The sequence below is a fragment of the Arachis ipaensis genome, chromosome B10 (assembly GCF_059453495.1).
Source record: "Arachis ipaensis isolate K30076 ecotype BB chromosome B10, ASM5945349v1, whole genome shotgun sequence".
NCBI lineage: Eukaryota > Viridiplantae > Streptophyta > Magnoliopsida > Fabales > Fabaceae > Arachis > Arachis ipaensis.
The window spans coordinates 22,761,626-22,782,556 of record NC_142435.1 but is presented as its reverse complement, the minus strand read 5'-3'; the positions used below and the strand labels follow the sequence as shown (position 1 = coordinate 22,782,556).

The 20,931-nt window shown below is 35.6% G+C and overlaps 2 protein-coding genes across 5 annotated transcripts; one reads left to right on the top strand and one right to left on the bottom strand.

Moving 5' to 3' along the window:
* Positions 1 to 424: 424 nt before the first annotated feature.
* On the bottom strand, positions 425 to 5,556 carry LOC107623410 (cycloeucalenol cycloisomerase). 3 transcript variants are annotated; one of them, XM_016325656.3, is made up of 9 exons: positions 5,185 to 5,556; positions 3,616 to 3,751; positions 3,375 to 3,523; positions 3,060 to 3,143; positions 2,790 to 2,831; positions 2,081 to 2,191; positions 1,817 to 2,008; positions 1,278 to 1,375; positions 425 to 846 (listed from the first exon to the last, which is right to left on the bottom strand). In XM_016325656.3, exons 2-9 carry the CDS (start codon positions 3,623 to 3,625, stop codon positions 654 to 656), a joined length of 879 nt encoding a protein of 292 aa, XP_016181142.1. In that variant the 5' UTR covers positions 3,626 to 3,751; positions 5,185 to 5,556; the 3' UTR covers positions 425 to 653. The 3 variants fall into 3 exon arrangements, with proteins under 3 accessions (XP_016181142.1, XP_016181140.1, XP_020968694.1); XM_016325654.3 differs by having other exon boundaries at positions 3,616 to 3,746; positions 5,185 to 5,550; XM_021113035.2 differs by having other exon boundaries at positions 3,060 to 3,183; positions 3,616 to 3,746; positions 5,185 to 5,537.
* A 1,660-nt stretch (positions 5,557 to 7,216) lies between these two features.
* On the top strand, positions 7,217 to 9,281 carry LOC107621570 (ATPase family AAA domain-containing protein FIGL1-like). Of its 2 annotated transcripts, XM_088506866.1 has the most exons (6): positions 7,225 to 7,336; positions 7,584 to 8,189; positions 8,355 to 8,493; positions 8,576 to 8,635; positions 8,754 to 8,858; positions 8,947 to 9,281. In XM_088506866.1, the coding sequence occupies exons 2-6, from the start codon at positions 8,068 to 8,070 to the stop codon at positions 9,058 to 9,060; spliced, it is 540 nt and encodes a 179-aa protein (XP_088362992.1). In that variant the 5' UTR covers positions 7,225 to 7,336; positions 7,584 to 8,067; the 3' UTR covers positions 9,061 to 9,281. The 2 variants fall into 2 exon arrangements, with proteins under 2 accessions (XP_088362994.1, XP_088362992.1); XM_088506868.1 differs by lacking the exon at positions 8,576 to 8,635 and having other exon boundaries at positions 7,217 to 8,189.
* The last annotated feature ends 11,650 nt before the right edge of the window (positions 9,282 to 20,931 follow it).

Here is a 20,931-nt window from a genome sequence, read left to right as displayed (position 1 = left end):
TACTTATATCTAATTGATACTTTGATAGCATGATTGATATATTTACTAATTACCTAGTAACTAGTAAACACTATATTTTGTTAATTAAATATATGTAATCCATTTTAAATTAGAAAAAGGATAGTACAATCAACAATTTTTTTTATTTAAAAAATTATTTTTCATTTTATATCATTATAAAAGATATTACGTTTTGTGCTAGTAAAAATGGTAAACCCTAAACCTTAAATATGTAGCAGCCACATACTCTCCAAGTGACAATAACTAATTCATTTGGGACATCAATTTTGAGGCAGTGATTTGTGAACGTTTCATACGAGTAATTTGCCATATCTGTGTTTTAGCAACAAGAGTAAACCACATTCTTTCGTGGAGAACTAAGTTTCAAATTCTCCAAAATATATTTATTTGTTAAGAGAGCCTCTAAAGAACAACAAACAGGAACTAGATATATTAAGTTCAATTGTTACATACTACAAGTTTAACCATTTTAACTTGATGCATCAATACAAAACATTGGGGAAGATCAAGCATTTGACAGTGCAAGCATTACAACAAGGATTTCCTCTGCAGACCATAATCTGTGTCTGGATTACATTACTATGTCACGGAAATATAATATTTCCATTTCGTAGTTCAGTCATGGTAGACTCTCATGTTAGATTGGCATGTCTTGAAAACCAGGGTAAACCGGATTGAGGACACTGTTTGGCATCTGAGATGGGAACAATAGGTCCCAAAAAGATGCGCCACAAGTCAAGTATTATCGTGACCAGCATTGCAGCGCCTAAAGCATCAACTGCAACTCTAGCCAAGTCCCATTTATCCCCAGGTTTCTCATCAATCCTGCATATTCACATGAATCACCGTCAATGACGATAACATTAGTAGAACAACAAACTTTTGAGTTCATGTCCAAAAAAAAAAAAAAAAAAACTTTTGAGTTTAAGTTGTCTTAGGCCTAAGGACAGAAAATTAGACTAATTTTGTCTGGGACAGTCATTTTGTCCATTTATCTATCTATCTCGTTTTCAAAATAGCTTTGTGCCCTCCAATGTCTTTGTATTTCTGTCCTAAGATAGCTACCAAATAGGACATTATAGATTAGATGACATCATCGAGTCCGGTCATAATCACATTTACGTTCAATATTAAAACATTCACATATTTCCCTCTTTTTAATGGTATGGTATGCAAGTACTAATTTCCCAGGAAATAAAGGGGCATATATTTAAAGCAATGCAAACATAGAAAGAGCCAACTCGATTAAATCTTACCTTAGAAACATTGGAAAGCTTACGATAAAGTAGATTGCATAAAACAAAGATCCAACCTTGTACATAGAATCCCGATCCACAAATGAATAATAAGGGAACTGCATACAGCCAATACAAAAACATCATTCTCAGAGACATACATTCAGTATTTGAAGATCACGTGAACAACTATGAATAAAAGAATTCGCCAAGGCTATTTTACAAAGAGGATACATAAATTTTGCAATAAAACAGACAGGCAAAATTTTACGCAGTGCACATGGGAGCCATGACTGAAATGAAGCACGCAAAATGTAAGCACCAAATGAAAATGTGGACTCCATACAAAAATGCATTGAAAGTTATTGTGAGGGTAAGACTTTGGAACTATTCATTCTTATAAATAAAATGTTAGAAGAATAACATGGAATATCGAATATCTAATGGCTTTGAACTTCAAACTCAATGACAACAATGAATGATTAATATAAAAACTAATGCATGACTAAACAATGATCCTAATAATAAACCATTAGTAAATTGGTTTGTTCATAGCATACATTGGAAATAGCCAGTGTCTCCAGGTATGCGATAAAATAAGAAAGAGCAAGAATCCATGCTGCTTCAGTAGCCCATCGAATCGTTTCTGGCAAATCAGCAGTAAAATGTCGCAGTCGACGTAGTGTCATGTTTGATGCAACATGGTAAAAGAGGAAGCAAACATGAGTGAGCAAGAACGTTGTGTGTGGTACCTGCCACCACCAAATAAAGAAATTCAGCATAGAGCCAGGACTCCCTAAGATAATTTCAAGGCCTTGGCTTACATTGTTCATTCTCCATGATGGGAAAGTATAAGATGCACCGAGTACGGTGAAAAAATAATGTGTCCAGAAATAATTCCCAACATAACTGAAGAGTACTATCCAGAGGCTAGCCTGTCAGAATAAGGCATGTTCATGTTAGGCTGAAACTGATTAAAGTTATACAATAAGGTTGGCCCAATAAATCCATAGTACATTTCATAAGAACTATTCTTTTCTTTTTCTTTCTCTTTTTTTTTCCTTTTCATTTTCAGGGTACACATACAATCATAAAATAAGTAAAATCTTTGTGTATCATGGAACAAATAGATCTGAATTTTCAAATAAAAGGAAACAGCCAAGTGCAAGGCCCTATATCAAGAAATGAGAAATTCTATCCAAGTCATTTCCCATTTCTTTTCTACATCTAGACTTGGAAGGTGAGGAATCAAGGGTAGTAAGAAGCCCTACACACTTGACACTTCTTATCTGGAGGAAGTCATTTTGTTTCAATAAAAAAAATGCCCTGAACGTGACAAATTTAAACAGTTGTTGGGGTCACACCTCCTTAAATCACTGTCTTAGTATTATAGATTCAAACTTGTTTCCATTAAGAAACAAATACAAGACTAATGAGAAGTTCACAGTAAAAAAATGGTTATTATTAAACTGATGGCACAAGAGTCTCAACAAGTGCAGCACAACATCGGCAAAGATTTCGAAAAACACTTGCCTTAACCCAATAGCGATCCTTCCAATGCAAGTTTCTATCATGCTGCAAAATTTTATATTATGGAAAACAAAATCACTCCACAATCATATAAACTGTATCAGCAGGAAGATAAATTACATTTTGGATGCATCAGTATCAAATCAAATCACAAAGTGTGGCACTAACACACTGAACAAGTGAAACATGCACTTGTTTAGCCCACAAAATGTAGTTGAATGCAATATCCAAAATAAGGATTGCAATTAACACCATAAGATAATTTGAGTATACCTTACCAACTAGCAGCATTGGTATCAAGAATGAAGGAACAGCTGAGACCAATCCAAGAAGCAAATACTCCAACTCTGCGAAGTTCTGCCAAGTACCATGGTTTTCTTCTTCAATATCACACAAACTATATTTATATACACACACCAGGATAGAAAAATAATAACCAAAATCATTCTTACAGCGGAAAGTATCCAAATTTCAAATCCACTGCTTAAAACTCATCTAACACATTAATCTGACTGAATCAACATGTATACATCAATTCTTAAACAAAGAGAGTGATAGGAAGTTCGAAAACGGAAAGAGTAGGATTACCTCGTAGAGTTTGAGGGGAACAACAATGCCGAGACAGAGTGTGAGCCAGAACGGTGTGTACAAGAGAAAGAAGTGTTCTCCCCATCGTTTGCTTCCGTTCGGTGACAGCCACAAACTCGAAGAACAAGAAGATGATGATGAATCTTTTCCTAAACAGAGAAAAGAGAGAGAGTGTGTGTGTATCAGATTAAATTATTAGGATTATTAGGGATTGAGATGAGAAATAGAGGATCGTTCTTACCATGAACCATTATGGATCTGTGTGGTTTGTTCCTTGTTGACTCTTCACACTTCACTCACTCTCCAGAATGATGATGAAGACGCTTCTCTCTACTAACTTGAGGTAACTGTAGCATATCTTCGATTTGAGGACTTGGCTTCCATGGAAACACTTATATTTTTTAGTATATAAAAAGTTAAAAATATAAAAAAACTTAGTTAAAACAACCATAGCAGCTAGAATCTCAATTTAAATCTTAAAAACTTTCGATATTACGATTTTAAATGAGTCAATCGATTTTATGAAATTTTTACTAAATCCAACAATTTTACAATTTAAATCTTATTAAGATTTTTCCGTTTTACATATTTAATTTATTTTTTCAATTTCACATAAAATCTCAATTTTCACTGTCTTGAGTATAAATTCATTAAATTGGGTGCCTTTAAAGTGAGAGTGGTAATTTTGTGCGCTAAATATGTAACTTTTTATAAACAATTAAATTTTATTAAATAAAAATCAAATCAAATACTATTATAAAAGATCGATAGATTTTAATAAATATAAAATATATTAATAAATAGATAAGTAAATATCTTTTAAGTTTTAACTTTTAACATATAATATTTTAATTTATAAATATAATTTCTTAATTTTAAATAGAATATCTAAATATGCCAATGAGTTATAGCCAAGGTGCAAGAACCGGACCGGTCATCGAACTGGTCGAGTGACTGGTTCAATGGTTTAATGGTTCAACTGGGGTCGAATCGTAGTTGAACCGGTTTAATTAAATATAGAGTAAAATTATAAAAAAATTCAATATATAATATATAATCTCAGAATGACAACTATAGCAAAATTCGAAATTCAGATTGACAGCAAAATAAAAACTCAGCCATTACAACAACTATAGCAAAATTCAGAATGACACCAAAATTCATACAATTCATAGAGCATTCAATATAATTAAATTCATCAATTCATACCCCTAATTCACCAAAATTCAATACAGCAGAATTCAATATAGCAAAATTCAAAATCCAGAGTCCCAAAATTAAACTTATATCAAATTTATATTCAGTAAAATTCAGAATTACAAAATGATTAATCTATATAATTAACAAAATAAAAAAAATTAAAAAGCAGAAGAACTGCATCTAAACTCAAATCTGGACTAAATTTCTCACTGAATAAAAAATTAATTGAAAAAAAAACAAAAACCCAAGAACTCAAGATGACGACAAGCCATTACAAATTACTAAATTAAACAATTACAGCAAAATTCAGAATCCAAAATTGAATTACATACAGGCATACAGCAGCCATAACAAGTTTACAACAATTACAGCAAAATTCAGAATCCAAAATTGAATTACATACAGGCATACAGCAGCCATAACAAGTTAGAAGTAGAAGAACTGAATCAACCAAATAAAGAACTCTGCATCAATTCATATAATTAACCAAATAAAAAAATTAACTGAATTTAAATCAGTAGCTGCATCAATTCATATAATTACCCAAATAAAGAACTCTGCATCAATTCATATAGTTAATTAATAAAATTAAAAAATAATTGAAACTCACGGCGGCAGAGAGGTAGAACAGATGCAGAGAAAGCGTCTAGTTCACAGCGGCAGAACAAATGCCCATCGACGTTGACAGAGAAGCTTCCGACGACCAGACGAGCAGACGATGCCGACCAGGAAGCTTCGGAGTTCAGACGACCAACCGACGACGCCGCTGACAGCACCTTCGATCCGCAACGGTGATTTCCTTCCGCCCGTTGGAGTTCCTTCTGCCCGGTGACAGCAGCTCTGAGCCGGCGTCGATTGTGGTTGACTGGTAAGGATGGTGGCCTTCGATGGACTTCGATGAAGACTGGAATTTGGAGGCGAAAATTAGGGTTCAGGTGCTGTGTAGTGGCTGGTGAGTGTATTGGGGATTTGGGATGAGGTCTTCGCATAAGGGGTTGGGGTTACCGGCTCGGGTACTGGGTTGAGCGGGCTGGTTAAGGTTTTTTTTTTTCTGCGTCAAAAGATGCCGTTTTGGGCCAATAACAAAGAAACACTTTGAAAAAATCCGACCGGTTCGGACGGTTCACCGGTTCGGACGGTTCACCGGTTAACCACCATTTTGACTGGTTTTTTTACCGATTTTTTGCAAGTTGGTTTTGAAGGTTAATCAGATCGGCCAGATGACCGGTTCCCGTTAACCCAGTTGAATTGGCCGATTTGGTCCGGTTTTTAGAACATTAGTTATAGCTCAAATGGCATAGTCTCCCCATACTCATGTAAAAGGTCGCAGATTTGAGTCTCCCTATCTTTAGTTAAAAAAAAATCTAAATATACAAAAATATAAAATATTTTTATTCATTAAAATCAATAACTATGTACTAAAATTTTTATAATATCAAAAATTTATATTAAAATAATATTTTAAATTATAACATAATTAAATTTTATTTTTTATTATTTAATAAATAATTAAATTATTTTATTAAAAATTTTTTAACTAACTATTTTTTTAAATAATATTATATAATATAATTTTTATGAAAATATAATTTACCTAAAATATTATATATAATACATAAAAATATTGAGCTTTTTTATTTTTCCATTTTTTAAAAAACTTTTGAATTGTATTTTTTTAATTACAATTTTACAACATATAAATTTTGATATTTTACTTTTTAATATTTTTTTCTATATTTTAAAAGCCAACTCAGTTCGATTTTTTAAATTATTATACGACTTAATTTGATTTGGAAGTTAAGTTTGTATTTTAATTATTCTGTCCAAGCGTAATCTGATAAAGATTTATTATTAGATGTGTAAGTCTAATTTGTTTAAAAATTTGTCTTAAAATTGTTAACAAATGAAAAATTTAAATTGAACTAAAAATTTAAATAAATCTAAAATCTAATAAGATATAAATATTTTTTATATATTTATTAAAATATATTTAATAAATAAATAATAGATAATAAAGTCTTTAATTATGAGTCCCAGCAAGCTAATTAGTTCAATTTCACCCCTACTTTTTATATCATTGACGTACTTTATGATCATTAATATTTTCATAAACCTATCACTTGTAACTTATTTCGTCGAAAAATAATATTTATATCAATTTGTTTTATGACAATAGACTACTTTTTATTTTTAGTCTTATCTTTATCTATCTTTATCATCATTTTTAATACTAAATAAAATATGTACAAAAAAATATTTATAACAAATTAATTCATATAATATTTTCTATTTACAAGACCTAGCAAAGAACATAAAACACCTCTCTTCTAGCTATATCAGTATATATACACTTGGCATGATTTAAGAATAAAGGAGAAATTTTGTGTATTAAAATAGTATTGAGACTAATGTTCTGAAAATCGAACCAAACTGATCGGTTTGGTCAAGTTAATCGAGAACCGATCTTCTAATCAATCCGATTGATGTAAAAATTGTCTAGCAAAAAATCGATTAAAAAATTGGTCGAATTGCTGGTTAACCGATAAACCCGGACGATTTTTTAACGGTTTTCAAAATTATAATTAAAAAAAAAAAGAAAATAGATCATATAAATGCTTAGTTTTCCGATTCCCCTCCCTCACAAAAAACCCTAACCCACTACGGCACTACCCTTCTCTCTCTCTCTCTCTCAGCCAGCAGCCCCTCTTCTCTCTCAGGCAGCTGCCCCTCATCTCTGTCTTGTCGTTCCTCCCTTACCGGTAGTTGAGTTTCGTTCCTTCCTCGCCGCCTGTTTCATTCCTCCTTCAACATTGTAAATTTCATGTGCATCATGTATCTATAGCAGATGCATGTCTCTAGTTGTGATGATTATTCTGCTAAAGATACATGATGCACATGAAAGTTTACAATGTTGAAGGGTTAGGGGAAAGTGAAGCCTTTGATCTCTTTCGTTTGAAGGCTTTTAAACAACCAAAACTTACAGAAGAGTATTTGGATTTGTCCAAACAGGTGGTCAAATATTGTGCTAGTCTTCCATTGGCACTTGAGGTTTTGGGTTCCCACCTTTATGGTTGACCCATTAAAGATTGGCATAGTGCTCTTGGGAAATGAAAGAGCTTTCTACATGTCGGCATTTTTGATACGTTGAAAATAAGTTATGATGGTTTAGATTCCATGGACAAGGATATTTTTTTAGACATTGCTTATTTTTTCAAAGGACGTTCCAAAGATGGTCTAATAAAAATATTAGAAAGCTGTGGTTATCATGTTGAAATTGGCATTGCTACTTTGATCGATAGATCTCTACTCACTATAACTAAATATAGTGACTTAGAGATGCATGATTTGGTTGAAGAAATGGGGAAACATATTGTAATTTAGGAATCTCCAAAAGATCCTAGCAAGCGTAGCAAGTTGCGGGGTTACGAGGACATCTACTCAAAATAGGGAAAGCGGAATCCTTTTCACAATTATAAGACTATAAAATTAAAATATGAATTTGATAATGCATCTAATATTCTATCTTCGTTCAATGTTGTGTAGAGTTCTTGTGCTTGCAGCCACTAATAGGCCTTTTGACCTTGATGAAGCTGTCATAAGGAGGCTATCACGAAGGTGAATGCCATGTTCAACTGCACTTGAATTTTCTTTTTTTCTCCTTTTTCTTCTATTCCCTTTTCTTTATTATTATTGTTTTTATAGTCTTTATTTATAAGTATTTGGGTGGTTAGGAGGGCTTTTAGAGATGTTAAAACTTTTGTCATCTCTGGTTTTGTGCAGATTAATGGTAAATTTGCCAGATGCTCCTAATAGAGCAAATATATTGAAAGTTATATTGGTAAAAGAGGACTTGTCTTCCGATATTGATTTTGATGCAATCGCAAATATGACCGAGGGGTATTCTGGAAGTGATCTTAAGGTTAGGGTCATTGTTTTTTGCTTTTATTGGTGACACTGCTGTTAATAACTGTGGTGCCTTCATGCTTGCTCTTGCAATGTAGAATTTGTGTGTAACTATTGCGCACCGTCCTATTAAAGAGATATTAGAAAAGGAGAAAAAGGTAAAACCCTTCCGAACAGTTTCTAGCCGTTTGCTAGTGATTATGTCATTGTTGTTGGCTATGAAGTTACCATAATCGATGTTACTTTGATTTAATATTTGTGATTCATTCATGACAGGAGCATGCTGCTGCTCTGGCAGAGGGTAGACCTACTCCAGCATTAAGTGAAAGTTCCGATATCAGGTCACTAAACATGGAAGACTTTAAACATGCTCATCAACAGGTATATCAAACAGCAATCAAGCCCCTTTTCTTGCTCTCGAGGTCACTAAAACAAAACAAAATTAACTTTATATATTATATTGTGGCAGGTATGTGCGAGTGTGTCCTCTGAATCCATAAATATGACCGAGCTTTCGCGATGGAATGATCTATACGGTGAAGGTGGTTCAAGAGTAAAGAAAGCACTTAGTTACTTCATGTGAGAGTTTCTTCATTGTACAAATGTTTCCCATCGGCGACCCTCCTTGGTGCCCCTTTGAAGCCTGCGTATTCACTTGTCGTTGCTCTGGTCTGCTGAGGCTAGCAGGAGTTGGTGCTGAGCTCCATTTCCTTTGTAAAATGAAATAGATTTCTAAGTAATTTGATTTGTTATGGATGATGGGATTATGGTGGGTTTTGAAAGAAAGTGGAGAATTTTGGCCAAGCTCTGTTGCTTTTTGTTTTGTTCCTCAACCACTTTGCCACGAGCACAGAAAAAGATCATGTTGATTTCTTATTATTTTTTTTAATTGCAGTATTAGAGGAGAAAGATAAAGAGAGTCATATATGATTACGACCCTTATTATATGCGTAGTTGTCACACTCCTAGTCCTAATGTCAACAACAATGATTTTAGATCATGGACACAAGGTGACTATTTTCTATTTTATATTTTTTTATATATGCCATCATATGCATGACACAGTTATGTCTTTCTGATTCCATAAGTCTGCTACTTATTTGAAAGATTTCTTTTATTCAACATGTGCCATGATACAATTCTTTCAGCATTATTGATTACACTTTATGTCATTGAAATTTTTAGTTGTATAAGCTCTGCATTTGTAATAATATGCTATGAAATGGATTGGACAATTTTTCTTTTAATAAATTTTGCTAATCAATGCTTTGTTAGAAATGTAAAGAAGTGGGAGTTTTATTTTATTTTTATTATTAATTCATTGAATATATTGGTGGAAGTTCCATAATGTTCCACTTCTATGCAACTAAATAGTAAAGACACTAGCTTTTCCGTTTCATACTCTTCTATACAAGAAATTTAGTGTTGGGAGATCAAGTTTTCTCACTAGAGATATTTGAACTGTTAATTCTCGTTAAATATGTTGATGATATTTGAACTGATAATTTTTTTTATTTTAGAGTAAAATATATTTTATTTTGTTTTAATTTTATCCAAAAAAATTTTTATTTGTATCAAATATACCTCTTATAGTTAAATTTTTAAAAAATTTAAGATTAATTCAATAAAAATGCATGAAAATTGTGCTTGATTTGCTTGTGTTGAAGGTTGTTCTTATGAAATTGTTGTTGAATTGGTTCTAAACTTTTGAAAAGTTAGTTGTCAGGAGTATATTCGATGCAAATAAAAAGCTTTTGAGACAAAATTGAAATAAAATAAAACTTAATAGTATTTTTAAAATTTTTTCTAAACTTTAAAAACAAAAAAAATTTACTTTATCCTTTTCTTTAAATACGTTGATATTTGTATTGGAGATTGTTCGGGATGATAAGTTTTTTTTTTTTTTTTGGTTTGCACCAGGGTATCCATCAGGCCGGAAGCCCAATGACTAATCCCTCAGGTACTGCAGAGGCACACAAAGTGGGCGACCCTCCCAAGCAAGCAAGCTCCATTCCCATCCTCCAGTGAGTATCGAACTCGGGAGAAATGGTTAAGGGACACAGACTCTCATCCATCTGTGCCAACTTGCGTTGGTGAGATTGTTCGGGATGATAAGTTTTTTTTTTTTTTTGGTTTGCACCAGGGTGGGATGATAAGTTAACAATTAGGTCATTTTGTCATAAGAAATAAAATAAACAAATATTGGGATCTGTTTGGTCAAAATCAAAATCTTTTAAGTGTCAAAATGGTTCTTTATGAAAGCTGTTCACAACCACAACTATAAATTGTGACTCATGCTCACTAAGTAGAAAATATCTTTGTTATAAATGTTGTGATAAGTATAAAAGCTGAGTTGGATGCCCATTAATGTCTGGGCGGCTCAGCTTCTCAATGGTAAATGGCATTAAAGAAATGCTGAAAAAGTAAAGTATGTTACCATTATAAATAGCAGAATGTTATTTTACATTCGTACACGCAAAAACAACAGCAATATAATAATATTCTCTTTCTTTCTCTTACTATAAACAAATGCTATTATCTCTCTTTCTACTTTTTATACTCCTTTCTATCTTTATATATATATTTATGCAATTCTCTCTCTCTTTACTTTTTATACTCCTTTCTATCTTTGTATATATATATATATACATTACAACATATAATTTTATTATATATATATATAAATTATTATTGAGCTAATTATTTTAATTTTAGAAGCTTCTATTTATACATCTTTATTTTATATATATCTTTTATTTTACAACAATAAAGAGGTCATAAATTTATTAATTTAGAATTGAGTAATAATGAGAATTTCAATTCATCTTCTTTAATTCATTATTTGTCTAATATTTAAATAAATATTAGATAAAATATTCAAAATATTTTTTAATCTAGATATTAAAGAAATATGTTAGAATTTTTAATTATTTTTCTTTGGTATTTATACTCGAATTATGGACTGTTTTCATTTTTTAACTCATTAAAAAATTGATATATTTATACATATTTTTGTCTCAATACATTAAGCATTAATAAATAAAGAAGTAAAGAAAGGGTTAATTTGAAAAAGGATTATTTTCGTACTAGTATAGTTGAAAATTAAAACTATTGAATATCCAATTCCAATTATATCCACTAATAATAAATTTATGCCATGAAAAATCAGCCATCATGTATTATGTATAAATACATGTATTATTTAACTCATTTTTAATATATATTTTATTTTTTATTCTGTTTATATTAATGACTAATTTTGGTGACTGATTTTAGTATACACGTAGCATGGTTGCTAGTTGACATGTAGGCACAAATCATCAAGGTGCATTTAAGACCTAATACTTGACAAAACTTGCAATGGAAGTAATTACTAGACTAAAAGTAAGAGATGTGAATCTTACCAAAACTTCTGCATTAACTTTTGAATTAAATACAAAATTCAAATAATCACCAATTTGAAGAAAATTCTAACAGCAATTACTCAGCAGTTAATCCTTTTAACTACTATTGCTGAAGAAGAGTTACCCTTTCTAGACCTTGAAGAAAAGCAGTTTTGAACTGTCGAACGCCACTAGACATTGGATCTAATCTATGAGTCTTTTCGAAGGCGTAAGGTCGTTATTCGAATTCAGAAAGCATCTCAATGTTGTGTCACAAACTCAGCAAAATTAAGACAAAAAAGCATGACAGCAATCTCAGATACAAAGCAAGTAACTAATATACAATCAATAAGTTGATAGAATTAACAAATTATGCAAAATTTTCAAATTCCTGGTGCATCTAATGTGGTTTATAAAAGCTAACACCGCGTCTCAATTTCATATCATAATTGTTCCTGTATGGATACCTGAAGGTGGAGCTCGGCTCCTGGGAATCGACACCGAGTTGTTATCTTCGATGCCGATCTTTGAGCTTTGGGGAAGTCCGAGCTTCACTCCGAGGGAATGTCCAATCGCACAGAGCGTGAGCAAGAAACACGGGGGGAGTGTACCTGCAAAGGCACTCCGAAACTTAAGTCAGTATTGAGAATTCAATGTGTCTCTATAAGATAAAATACCACACCTTTATAGGTGAAGTAAGGTCGGTTACATTTCTGATGGTCTTCGGAAATGAAGAGCAATGACTAGGCTTTGATGGGTGATGACGTTACATTAGACGTTTTGGGATATATTCCGTTGGGTCAAGTTGTAACGTAACTTGCCGATTAATGACGTTGATTGCTGATTAATATCGTAACGCCGAACTATGCTGCGTTCTGCCGAGTTATGACTCATAATGCCGAGTTATGACTTGATATTTGTAACGGCCAGATCATAGCCCCCAAGCTTAGCCTGGGAGTGTGTTTAATGAAGCAGGTTGAGCTTTAAATGATGCATAAGTCGGCCGCTGAATAGTTCGGCAGGTGGTTTTGCCTTGTAACCCCCAGTTCAATTTGCTTTATTAAACAGGTAATGATGGTACATAATGATGTTTAGTGGCACAGAGACAGAATTAAATGCACGTGCGTGGTTCCAATGTAGTTCACAGTTTTTTAGATAACTGATTTGGGTTGAGGCAGTGGAATCGAAATAGGTGGTAAAGTGTTTTTAATTAAAACACTCTTGGAATCCTGAAGGGTTTCACTTTGGCTCCATTCCTTTTTGTTTTATCAGAGACGTTTGGAAGGAAAATGAGTAAGAGAGGTATGTTCTAACCTCTGTGTTCCTCCTCCTGCATTTGTCTGTTTTTCTTCTTCTTCTCCTTCATTTTTCTATATTTCTGCTTCTTCTCCTTCATTATTCTATTTTTCTGCATCTTCTCCTTCATTATTTGTTGGTTTCTGATAGGTTTCGAAAAGGAAAAAAAAAAGAGAAGATTGATTGGTCCTATGATTGGGTTAATGAGGACGTGAGGAATCATGCGTCTTTGTTTTTAGGATGAGGATGCTGTGAAGGAGATTGATAGTAGTAAGATTGTTAGGGTAGGTGCTGGGGTTCGGGTGGAGCTATTGCCCTGTTCTCCAGGTGACAGGGTTTTCCACAGAGGCAAAGGTTTTGAGTTTTTCTATATGTATAGCAGCGTTTTGGAGGAGTTGAGGGTGAAGTTTCCATTTATGGATTTTGAGTGTCAGGTGTTGAAATAGCTTAATTGTGCACCCTCCCAACTTTATCCTAATGGTTGGGAATTCCTTCGTAGTTTTGAAATTCTAATAGAGTTTTTGGAGGAGGAACCGACGGTGGAGCTATTCTTTTCACTATTTCAAGCAAAAGGGATTTGGAAGGGGGGTTGGGTGAACTTGAATAATTCACCCCATTTTTCTGTTTTAAAGCTTTACAAATCCTCTTTTAAAAATTTTAGAGGAAATGTATGTAAAGGTTAGAAATGTTGAGGGAGAGTTTTCTTTTTATATGGATGAGCATTTTGGGGAGAAATTTTCTGTCTGGTGGTGTTCGGAGCTTCAGAGTATTCTGGGGCCGGAGGTTATAAATGCAAGGAATGAATGTGTAATTGAATATTTGACTGAGGTTGTTGATCGGTAGGAGTTGATTTCTGTATATGAACCACTGCATTGGGAGGATAATAAGGTCGTTGTTATAGATTATTTGGGTAAGGGTTTCAATTTGATTGTTGTATCATATCTGAGTTTCGTGAGCAATTTTTGGTTTTACTTTGCTTTTCAGGAGGTAAATATCCGGGTGTATCTGCTGCGAGTCTGAGGGCTCGGGTGAGGAGTAAAGGTCTTGATAAGGAAGGATCTATGTCGAAAGTGGATAAGGTTGGTACTGGCGAGGTTGATCAGCCAAAACCGAGGAGAAAGAAGGTGATTTTAAAAAGGAAGAAGGGTGATGTTGTGGATCTGTCTGAAGAGTCCGATGATGGTCTAGAAGCTCCGATAGAGGAGGTTCAAAAATTTTATGATAACCAGAGGAAGTTGCATGATTTTGTTAAGCAGAGTGAGGGTTCCTCTCTCTGGGGGAAAGATTATCCATTCATGGTTACTACTGATGAAGTCTGTCAGACCCCGTTCGATGTTATCTTGGCAGACGAGGTAGGAGATGTGGCGATTGATCAATATATGCAGGTAATTACTATTTTGTTGGTTCGTTTGACTTGTTGATAGTTGATGATGTTTAATGATCGTTGTTTTGTGTTAGGTTGTTGGTCTTCGGCTTGCCAGTTTGGCGTGTAGCCGAGAAAAGAAACATTTGAAAGCTGCGAATGAGAAGTCTGATCCGAAGTTAAAGGAGGAGTTAGATTTGAAAAAGGCAAGGGTTGTCGAGGTTGAGGCAGAGCTGGCTGAGGTAAAGAAGGAATTGTTATTGACAAAGAAAAATTATTCGAAGGAAGTGGAGGACCTTAAGAAGAAGGAGGCCGAACTCTCCAGTATGAGTGCTCGTGTGATTGAGTTAACGAGTCAGTTGAAAGAGATTGAAAAGAGCAAACAAGGGGAGATTTTGGATTTGTTTATTGAAGGATTTGAAAGGGCTTCTATTCAGGCAAAGTTTCTTGCTCCTGAAATGGATTTTTCTCAGATGGATCCAGGGAAGATAGTGCAGGACGGGGTTATGGTTGGGGATGATGGTGCTGCCGAGCAGGCAGATGAAAATGTTCAATAGGATTTTGGTTTGCTTCTGTTGTGTTTTTGGATAATTGATTTTGTTGGTAAACTATTTTGCTCTTGTGTTGAGCTTTTGTGTTTGTAACTTTTTTATTTTGCTACTGTTTTTGGAATAACTTATGATGCTTCTGAATACAAGTTGTGTTGCATGTTATGATTAGAACAGAATATTTATGATAAGCTAGTGTTATCTTGTTTGTTACTGTGGTTTGGAGCCAAATTGGTTGTATGAATGGTGAAGTGCCATTATTTTTTATGGAGATTGGTTAACGTTCAGGGAAGGCCGATTAGGCCGAGAGATAGGAATAGGGTTTGTGTGATAGATTATATTCGGTTTAATTTGATTATGTTTAAAGATCGGCTTTGTTTGTGATTGATTTCGAATAATCGGTTTGTGAATATTGATCGGCATTTTGTTTTGACTGATTAATTCTGAGTAGTCGGATTCGGGGTTAGATCGGTTATCTGTTTGACTGATAGTTTCTGAATGGTCGGATTAAGTGTAAGATCGGCCATTTGATAGTTTCCGAATGGTCAGATTCAGAGTAAGATCGGCCATTTGTTTGACTGATAGTTTTCGAATGGTCGGATTTAGAGTATAGATCGGCGGGATAAATAGGTTACAAGTAGATAAATAAAATTCAAAAATATTAACTTGATGAAATAAGAAATTTATTTGTTGGTGAACCTTTGATTTCAAAGGACCAGGTAGGCTAGCCTCGTTAAAACCTCTTCAAGAAAGACCCATTATGGGAAAAATCTTGGTAGTAGAAAAAAGTGTACTAGCCTGTCCTTGGTTTTAACTGTAATATAACTTTAAGGAAGATACATTCCAAGTGTTAAGCAAATCATTACCATCTAAGGTTTGTAATCGGTAAGCTCCATTGCCGATGACTTGTATGATTCTGTAGGGACCTTCCCAGTTTGCTGCTAGTTTGCCATGGCTTGATGGTCTTCTAGCTTGTTCTGTTCTTCTTAGTACCAAGTCGTTGACTTGAAAGGATCTTGGGTGTGATTTCTGATTATAGTGCCGAGCTATGTGCTGTTGCATTGCTCGGTGTGTGATTGCTGCTGAGGATCTGATTTCTTCAACGAGGTCTAAGTCTGTATGCCGATTTGATTCCGTGGTTGTATGGTCGGCTAACTAAGTTCGCAATGATGCTTGGGAGATCTCCACTGGTATCATGGCGTCAGAGCCATAAACTAGGCGAAATGGTGATTCTTTTGTTGTTGAGTAGATCGTGGTATTGTACCCCCATATGATTTCTGGTATAAGCTCGGCCCAAAGGCCTTTTGCATTGTCCAGATTTTTCCTTAGAGCATGGAGTATTACTTTGCTTGCGGCTTCTACTAACCCATTTGTCTGTGGGTGTTCTACCGATGAAAAATGCTGTTTAATTTTCAAGTCTTGCAAGAAAGATGTGAACTTATGATCGGCAAACTAGCGACCATTATCTGTGATAATATGCCGAGATATGCCGAATCGACAGATAATATATTTCCATACAAAAGAGAGCATTTGTTGTGATGTAATTTTGGCTAGAGGCTGGGCCTCTATCCATTTTGAAAAATAATCAATTCCTACAATAAGGAATTTTACCTGCCCTGCTGCTATCGGAAAAGAGCCGAGGATGTCTAGGCCCCATTGGATGAACGGCCAAGTTACCTCGGTGTTGTGCAATAGCTCGGCTGGCAAGTGTGTTATCGTGCTATGTCTTTGGCAGTTATCACAGTTTCTGACCTTTGTTTTGCAATCCTTTTGTAATGTCAAACAGTAGAAGCCAGCACGTAATATCTTTGAGCAGAGACTTCAGGCACCGAGGTGTGTACCACAGATGCCTTTGTTTGCCTTGAATAATGTAATATTGGCTTCAGACATGTTGAGGCATCTGAGCAGAGGACGAGCAAAACCTCGTCTGTACAGGAAATTGACATATATGGTAAAAAATGAAGCTTGTTGGCGAAAATGCCGTGGATTTTCAATATTATCTGGCAAAGCTCCAGTTCTTAGGTAACTTATGTAAGGTGTTCTCCAGTCAGCATCCTGTGTAACACTTAAAATTTCTGTGAGTTCAATGCTTGGTTTAAGCAATGTTGATTGATAAAGGGATGACCCGTTTGGTTGAGTACTGGCGAGTTTAGACAAAATGTCAGCTCGACCATTACTCTCCCGAGGTATATACTGTATGTCAGAAAATTTTAAAAGTAAATTTTGGATGATATCAAGGTATTTAGAAAGCAAAGGGTCTTTTACTTGGTATAGGTTGTTTTCCTGCTGTACGATAAGTAAGGAGTCGCAATATACCTTAAGTTCGGTGATGTTTAGGTCGGTAGCGAGTCTAAGTCTGGCAATGAGGGCTTCATACTCACTTTGGTTGTTACTTGCTTTGAAAGAAAAGTGGAGGGAATGTTCGATGACATTACCGTAGCTATCGTCGAGAATGATTCCTGCTCCACATCCTTGTTGGGTTAGAGGACCCGTCGACGAACAAAGACCATTCAACGTAATCTTCGGCTGTGTCTGGTACTGAGAACTCGCGATGAAGTCGGCCAAGAACTACAACTTGATGGATGATCGGCCCTTGTACTTGATATCAAATTCCGAAAGTTCCACCAACCATTTAACTAGTCGGCCAGCCAGTTCTGGTTTCTGAAGGACTTGTCGCAAAGGAAGGTCTGTCCGAACATGGATGACATGACTTTGGAAGTATGGTCGTAGTCGTCTTGCAGAGAAGACAAGAGCTAAAGCCAACTTTTCAGTGCTTGGATAGCGAAGTTCAACGTTCTGTAGTGTTTTGCTAATGAAATAGACCGACAATTGCTGCTTTTGCCTTTCTGCAACAAGAGCGGAGCTTATAGCTCAGTTAGTGACAGATAAATATAAGAATAATGGTTCCCCTTGAAGGGGAGTTTATAAAATTGGTGGTTTTGAAAGAGTTTCTTTGATGGTTGTGAATGCTTGTTCACAATCATTAGTCCATTGGAAATCCTTTTTCTTTTTTAAACTTTGGAAAAAAACATAAAGATTTAGAAGCTAGGCAAGGTAAGAATCTAGAGAGTGCAGTAAGTCGCCCTGTCAACTGTTGCACTTCTTTGATAGTTTGAGGGCTGGTCATATCCAAAACAGCTCGGCACTTTTCTAGATTTGCCTCGATACCTCGGCTAGTGAGCATGAAGCCGAGGAATTTGCCACTTTGCACGCCAAATGTGCATTTTTCGGGGTTTAGCCGCATGTTGTATTTTCTGATTTGTCCGAAGATTTCTGGGAGGTCATCAAGGTGGCTGTTGCTGATTTTTGTTTTGGTGACCATGTCGTCAACGTAGACCTCGATGTTTCTGCTGATCTGTTTGGCGAACAATTTGTCCATTAGGCGTTGATAAGTTGCACCTGCATTCTTAAGACCAAACGGCATGACTTTATAACAATAGTTTCTGTTCCGAGGGTTACCTAAAACTGTAGGTCGATCTCGGACGAGATCTTCTGTACTGGTCGAAGATGACGTGTCCGGCTGGTGGGTGGCGGCCGGAGCTGTCGTGTCCGACTTGTTGGACCGGCTGCACTGCTGATCCTTGGTCACCGGAGGGTGGAGGGTATCTGCAAGAGACTCCGATGCTTAAGTTAGCATGGGTATTAAACAGGTTTTTAGTAGAATTAGAGTATGAGTTATACCTGGGTGCTCCAGTGTATTTATAATGGTGTAGAGTGACCCTTTTAGATAAGATAAGTTAGTTATCTTATCTTATCTTATCTTTGAGTTGAGATCAGCTTATATTTTAAGGGAACCGCCCTTATCTCTATAGGCTTGGACTGTTTTTGGATTTGGGTCGTACTCCTCTATTTGGGCCCCTTTCTGGGCTTTCTTGTCGATTCGACCGACCTCTTTGAGAAGAGGTCGGATAGCCTGACCTGAAGAGGTCGGTTGCTTTATTACTGAACATCCCGGATTGGATAGCTCGACCCAGGGTATGAACAGTGCCCCTGCTTGAGCTCGGTCTTCTGCTTTGAGGTCGAATCTTTGACTTCGATCTTTCTCTAGTGAAGCCAAACTCGAGCATTTTGTCGATTCCTTTCTTTGTAGAACCTTTTTTGAATGTGGAACGTTTTCCTCTAAAAGCGCGCGCTTTTTATATCAGCGCTTTGTTCTTGGGAACATGCGAGGGTTTAATACCTTCATTAATTGGTATTAATTGCCCCATTTCCCTTGGCTTTTATTTTGAATTTTGCAATCAGAAACGGTTTCTCTCCTTCATTTTTCTTTGTAACTTCTCCTTCCGTTCTCTCGCTACGAGTTTTTCGCCTACATTTTGCCTTTTCTTGGGTTGCGGCGTCACTCAGCGATTTTGCCGGCGATTCCGTCTTTCCATCTTCAACTCTTCTGAAGCTTTCTGCTTTTTTCCAGGTTGGTTCCATTTGTAGTTTCTTCACTTTTTTCGTTGCTTTGTCTTTGGTTTTTTGGTAACTCTTTGATATTTGTCTGTATGTCAAAAAAAGCTTGAACCTTTCTATGATATTGTGGTTGCTTGTCGCTGTAATGTGTTTTTTCTGACTTTCTTTTTCGTTTTTACGCCTACTCCTGGTATTTCTGTTTGAGGCTTCCTAGGGCTTTGTATGTTCTACTGTCGCTTCTGGATGTTTTTTGAAAAAACTGTATCTTGCTCGCAATTTCAAAAGATTGCCCCTTGATTTCTGCCCTGTTTGGTGGCTTTCCTTATTGTTGTACCTTTGTAGGAGATAACGATGCCCATAATTTGATTTTCGCCTTTTGTTCGGAGTGCGTTTTCTTGACTTTCTCTTGATGCTTTTGTTTGCTTGTTAGTTCCGTCTGAGACTTGTGAATTTTGGGAGGTAATTATTTTGATGATTTTTTATTTGTAACTCGTGGCTTTCTTCTCGGAGTGTTATTTTCCTGTTAGGACGTGTAGAGGTGTAAACTTGTAGGTTTTCTTGAATCCTCGCTCCCTAACTTGCCCCCAAAAGGATGCCCCTGGATCTTTAGTGCGGGTCCTGGGGTTTCCTTTTGTTTGTATTGCTCCGTGTCGTGCTTGTCCGAGCTGTTCTGAGATGTTTTGTTTTTTATCCGAGATGTTTTGGGTTAGTAATCTATTTTCTTCTTTTCTTGCTGTAGGACTAGTTGACCTCATGTCTTCTCGCAAGAACATTGTTGAGACATCTTCCCAGATCCCTGAGGGCATGGCTGATTGGGTGGATTCAATGGTTCTTTTGTGTGTTTCTTTGGTTGATGCTGAATTTTGTCAGGAGCATAGGCAATTTCATAGGGTTTGTAGTAGTGTTGGTGAGGAAAAGCATTACGAACTTGTACCTCCCACTTCTGAAGAGAGAGTTTGTTTCTCTACTCGGGTTGTTGGAGATCGCCCTTTTTTCTATGCTTACGATTTCTTTTTTGGTCAGATGAGTATCACCCTTCCTTTTACTGATTTTGAGACCAACCTGTTATGGTCCTATAATGTTGCTCCTTTCCAACTTCACCCCAATTCCTGGGGTTTCATAAAAATCTTTCAATTGTTGTGTCATGGATTCGGTATTCCTGCTTTGCAATCCCTTTTCTTCTATCTCTTTGTTTTGACGAAGCCTGGGGTAATTAAGAAGAAAGTCGCTTGGGTTTCTTTCTGAGCTTCCCAAGGAAAAAAGGTCTTCTCTATGTTTGATGAATCTTTCCGTGATTTTAAAAATTACTTTTTTAAAGTCCGAGCTGTTGAAGGAGCTCGGCCGTTTTTTCTGGATGAAAATGACGAGCCCGCCTTTCCCTTGGAATGGCAAAAGGACGTGAGGGTATCTAGATATTCATGGGAAATGTTGGATGAGGCTGAGCAAGTTTTCGTGACTGTTCTGGA

What these genes read in the sequence shown, in the direction of transcription:
- LOC107623410 (XM_021113035.2), bottom strand. An exon ending in AGACACTGGCTATTTCCAAT is followed by an intron (nt 1,376 to 1,816) that starts GTATGCTATGAA and finishes GGCTGTATGCAG; the next exon opens with TTCCCTTATTATTCATTTGT. An exon ending in AGCTTTCCAATGTTTCTAAG is followed by an intron (nt 847 to 1,277) that starts GTAAGATTTAAT and finishes GTGAATATGCAG; the next exon opens with GATTGATGAGAAACCTGGGG.
- LOC107621570 (XM_088506866.1), top strand. Translation starts at nt 8,068, where the DNA reads ATGAATTTGATAATGCATCTAATATTCTATCTTCGTTCAATGTTGTGT. An exon ending in ATAAGGAGGCTATCACGAAG is followed by an intron (nt 8,190 to 8,354) that starts GTGAATGCCATG and finishes GGTTTTGTGCAG; the next exon opens with ATTAATGGTAAATTTGCCAG. An exon ending in ATTCTGGAAGTGATCTTAAG is followed by an intron (nt 8,494 to 8,575) that starts GTTAGGGTCATT and finishes CTTGCAATGTAG; the next exon opens with AATTTGTGTGTAACTATTGC.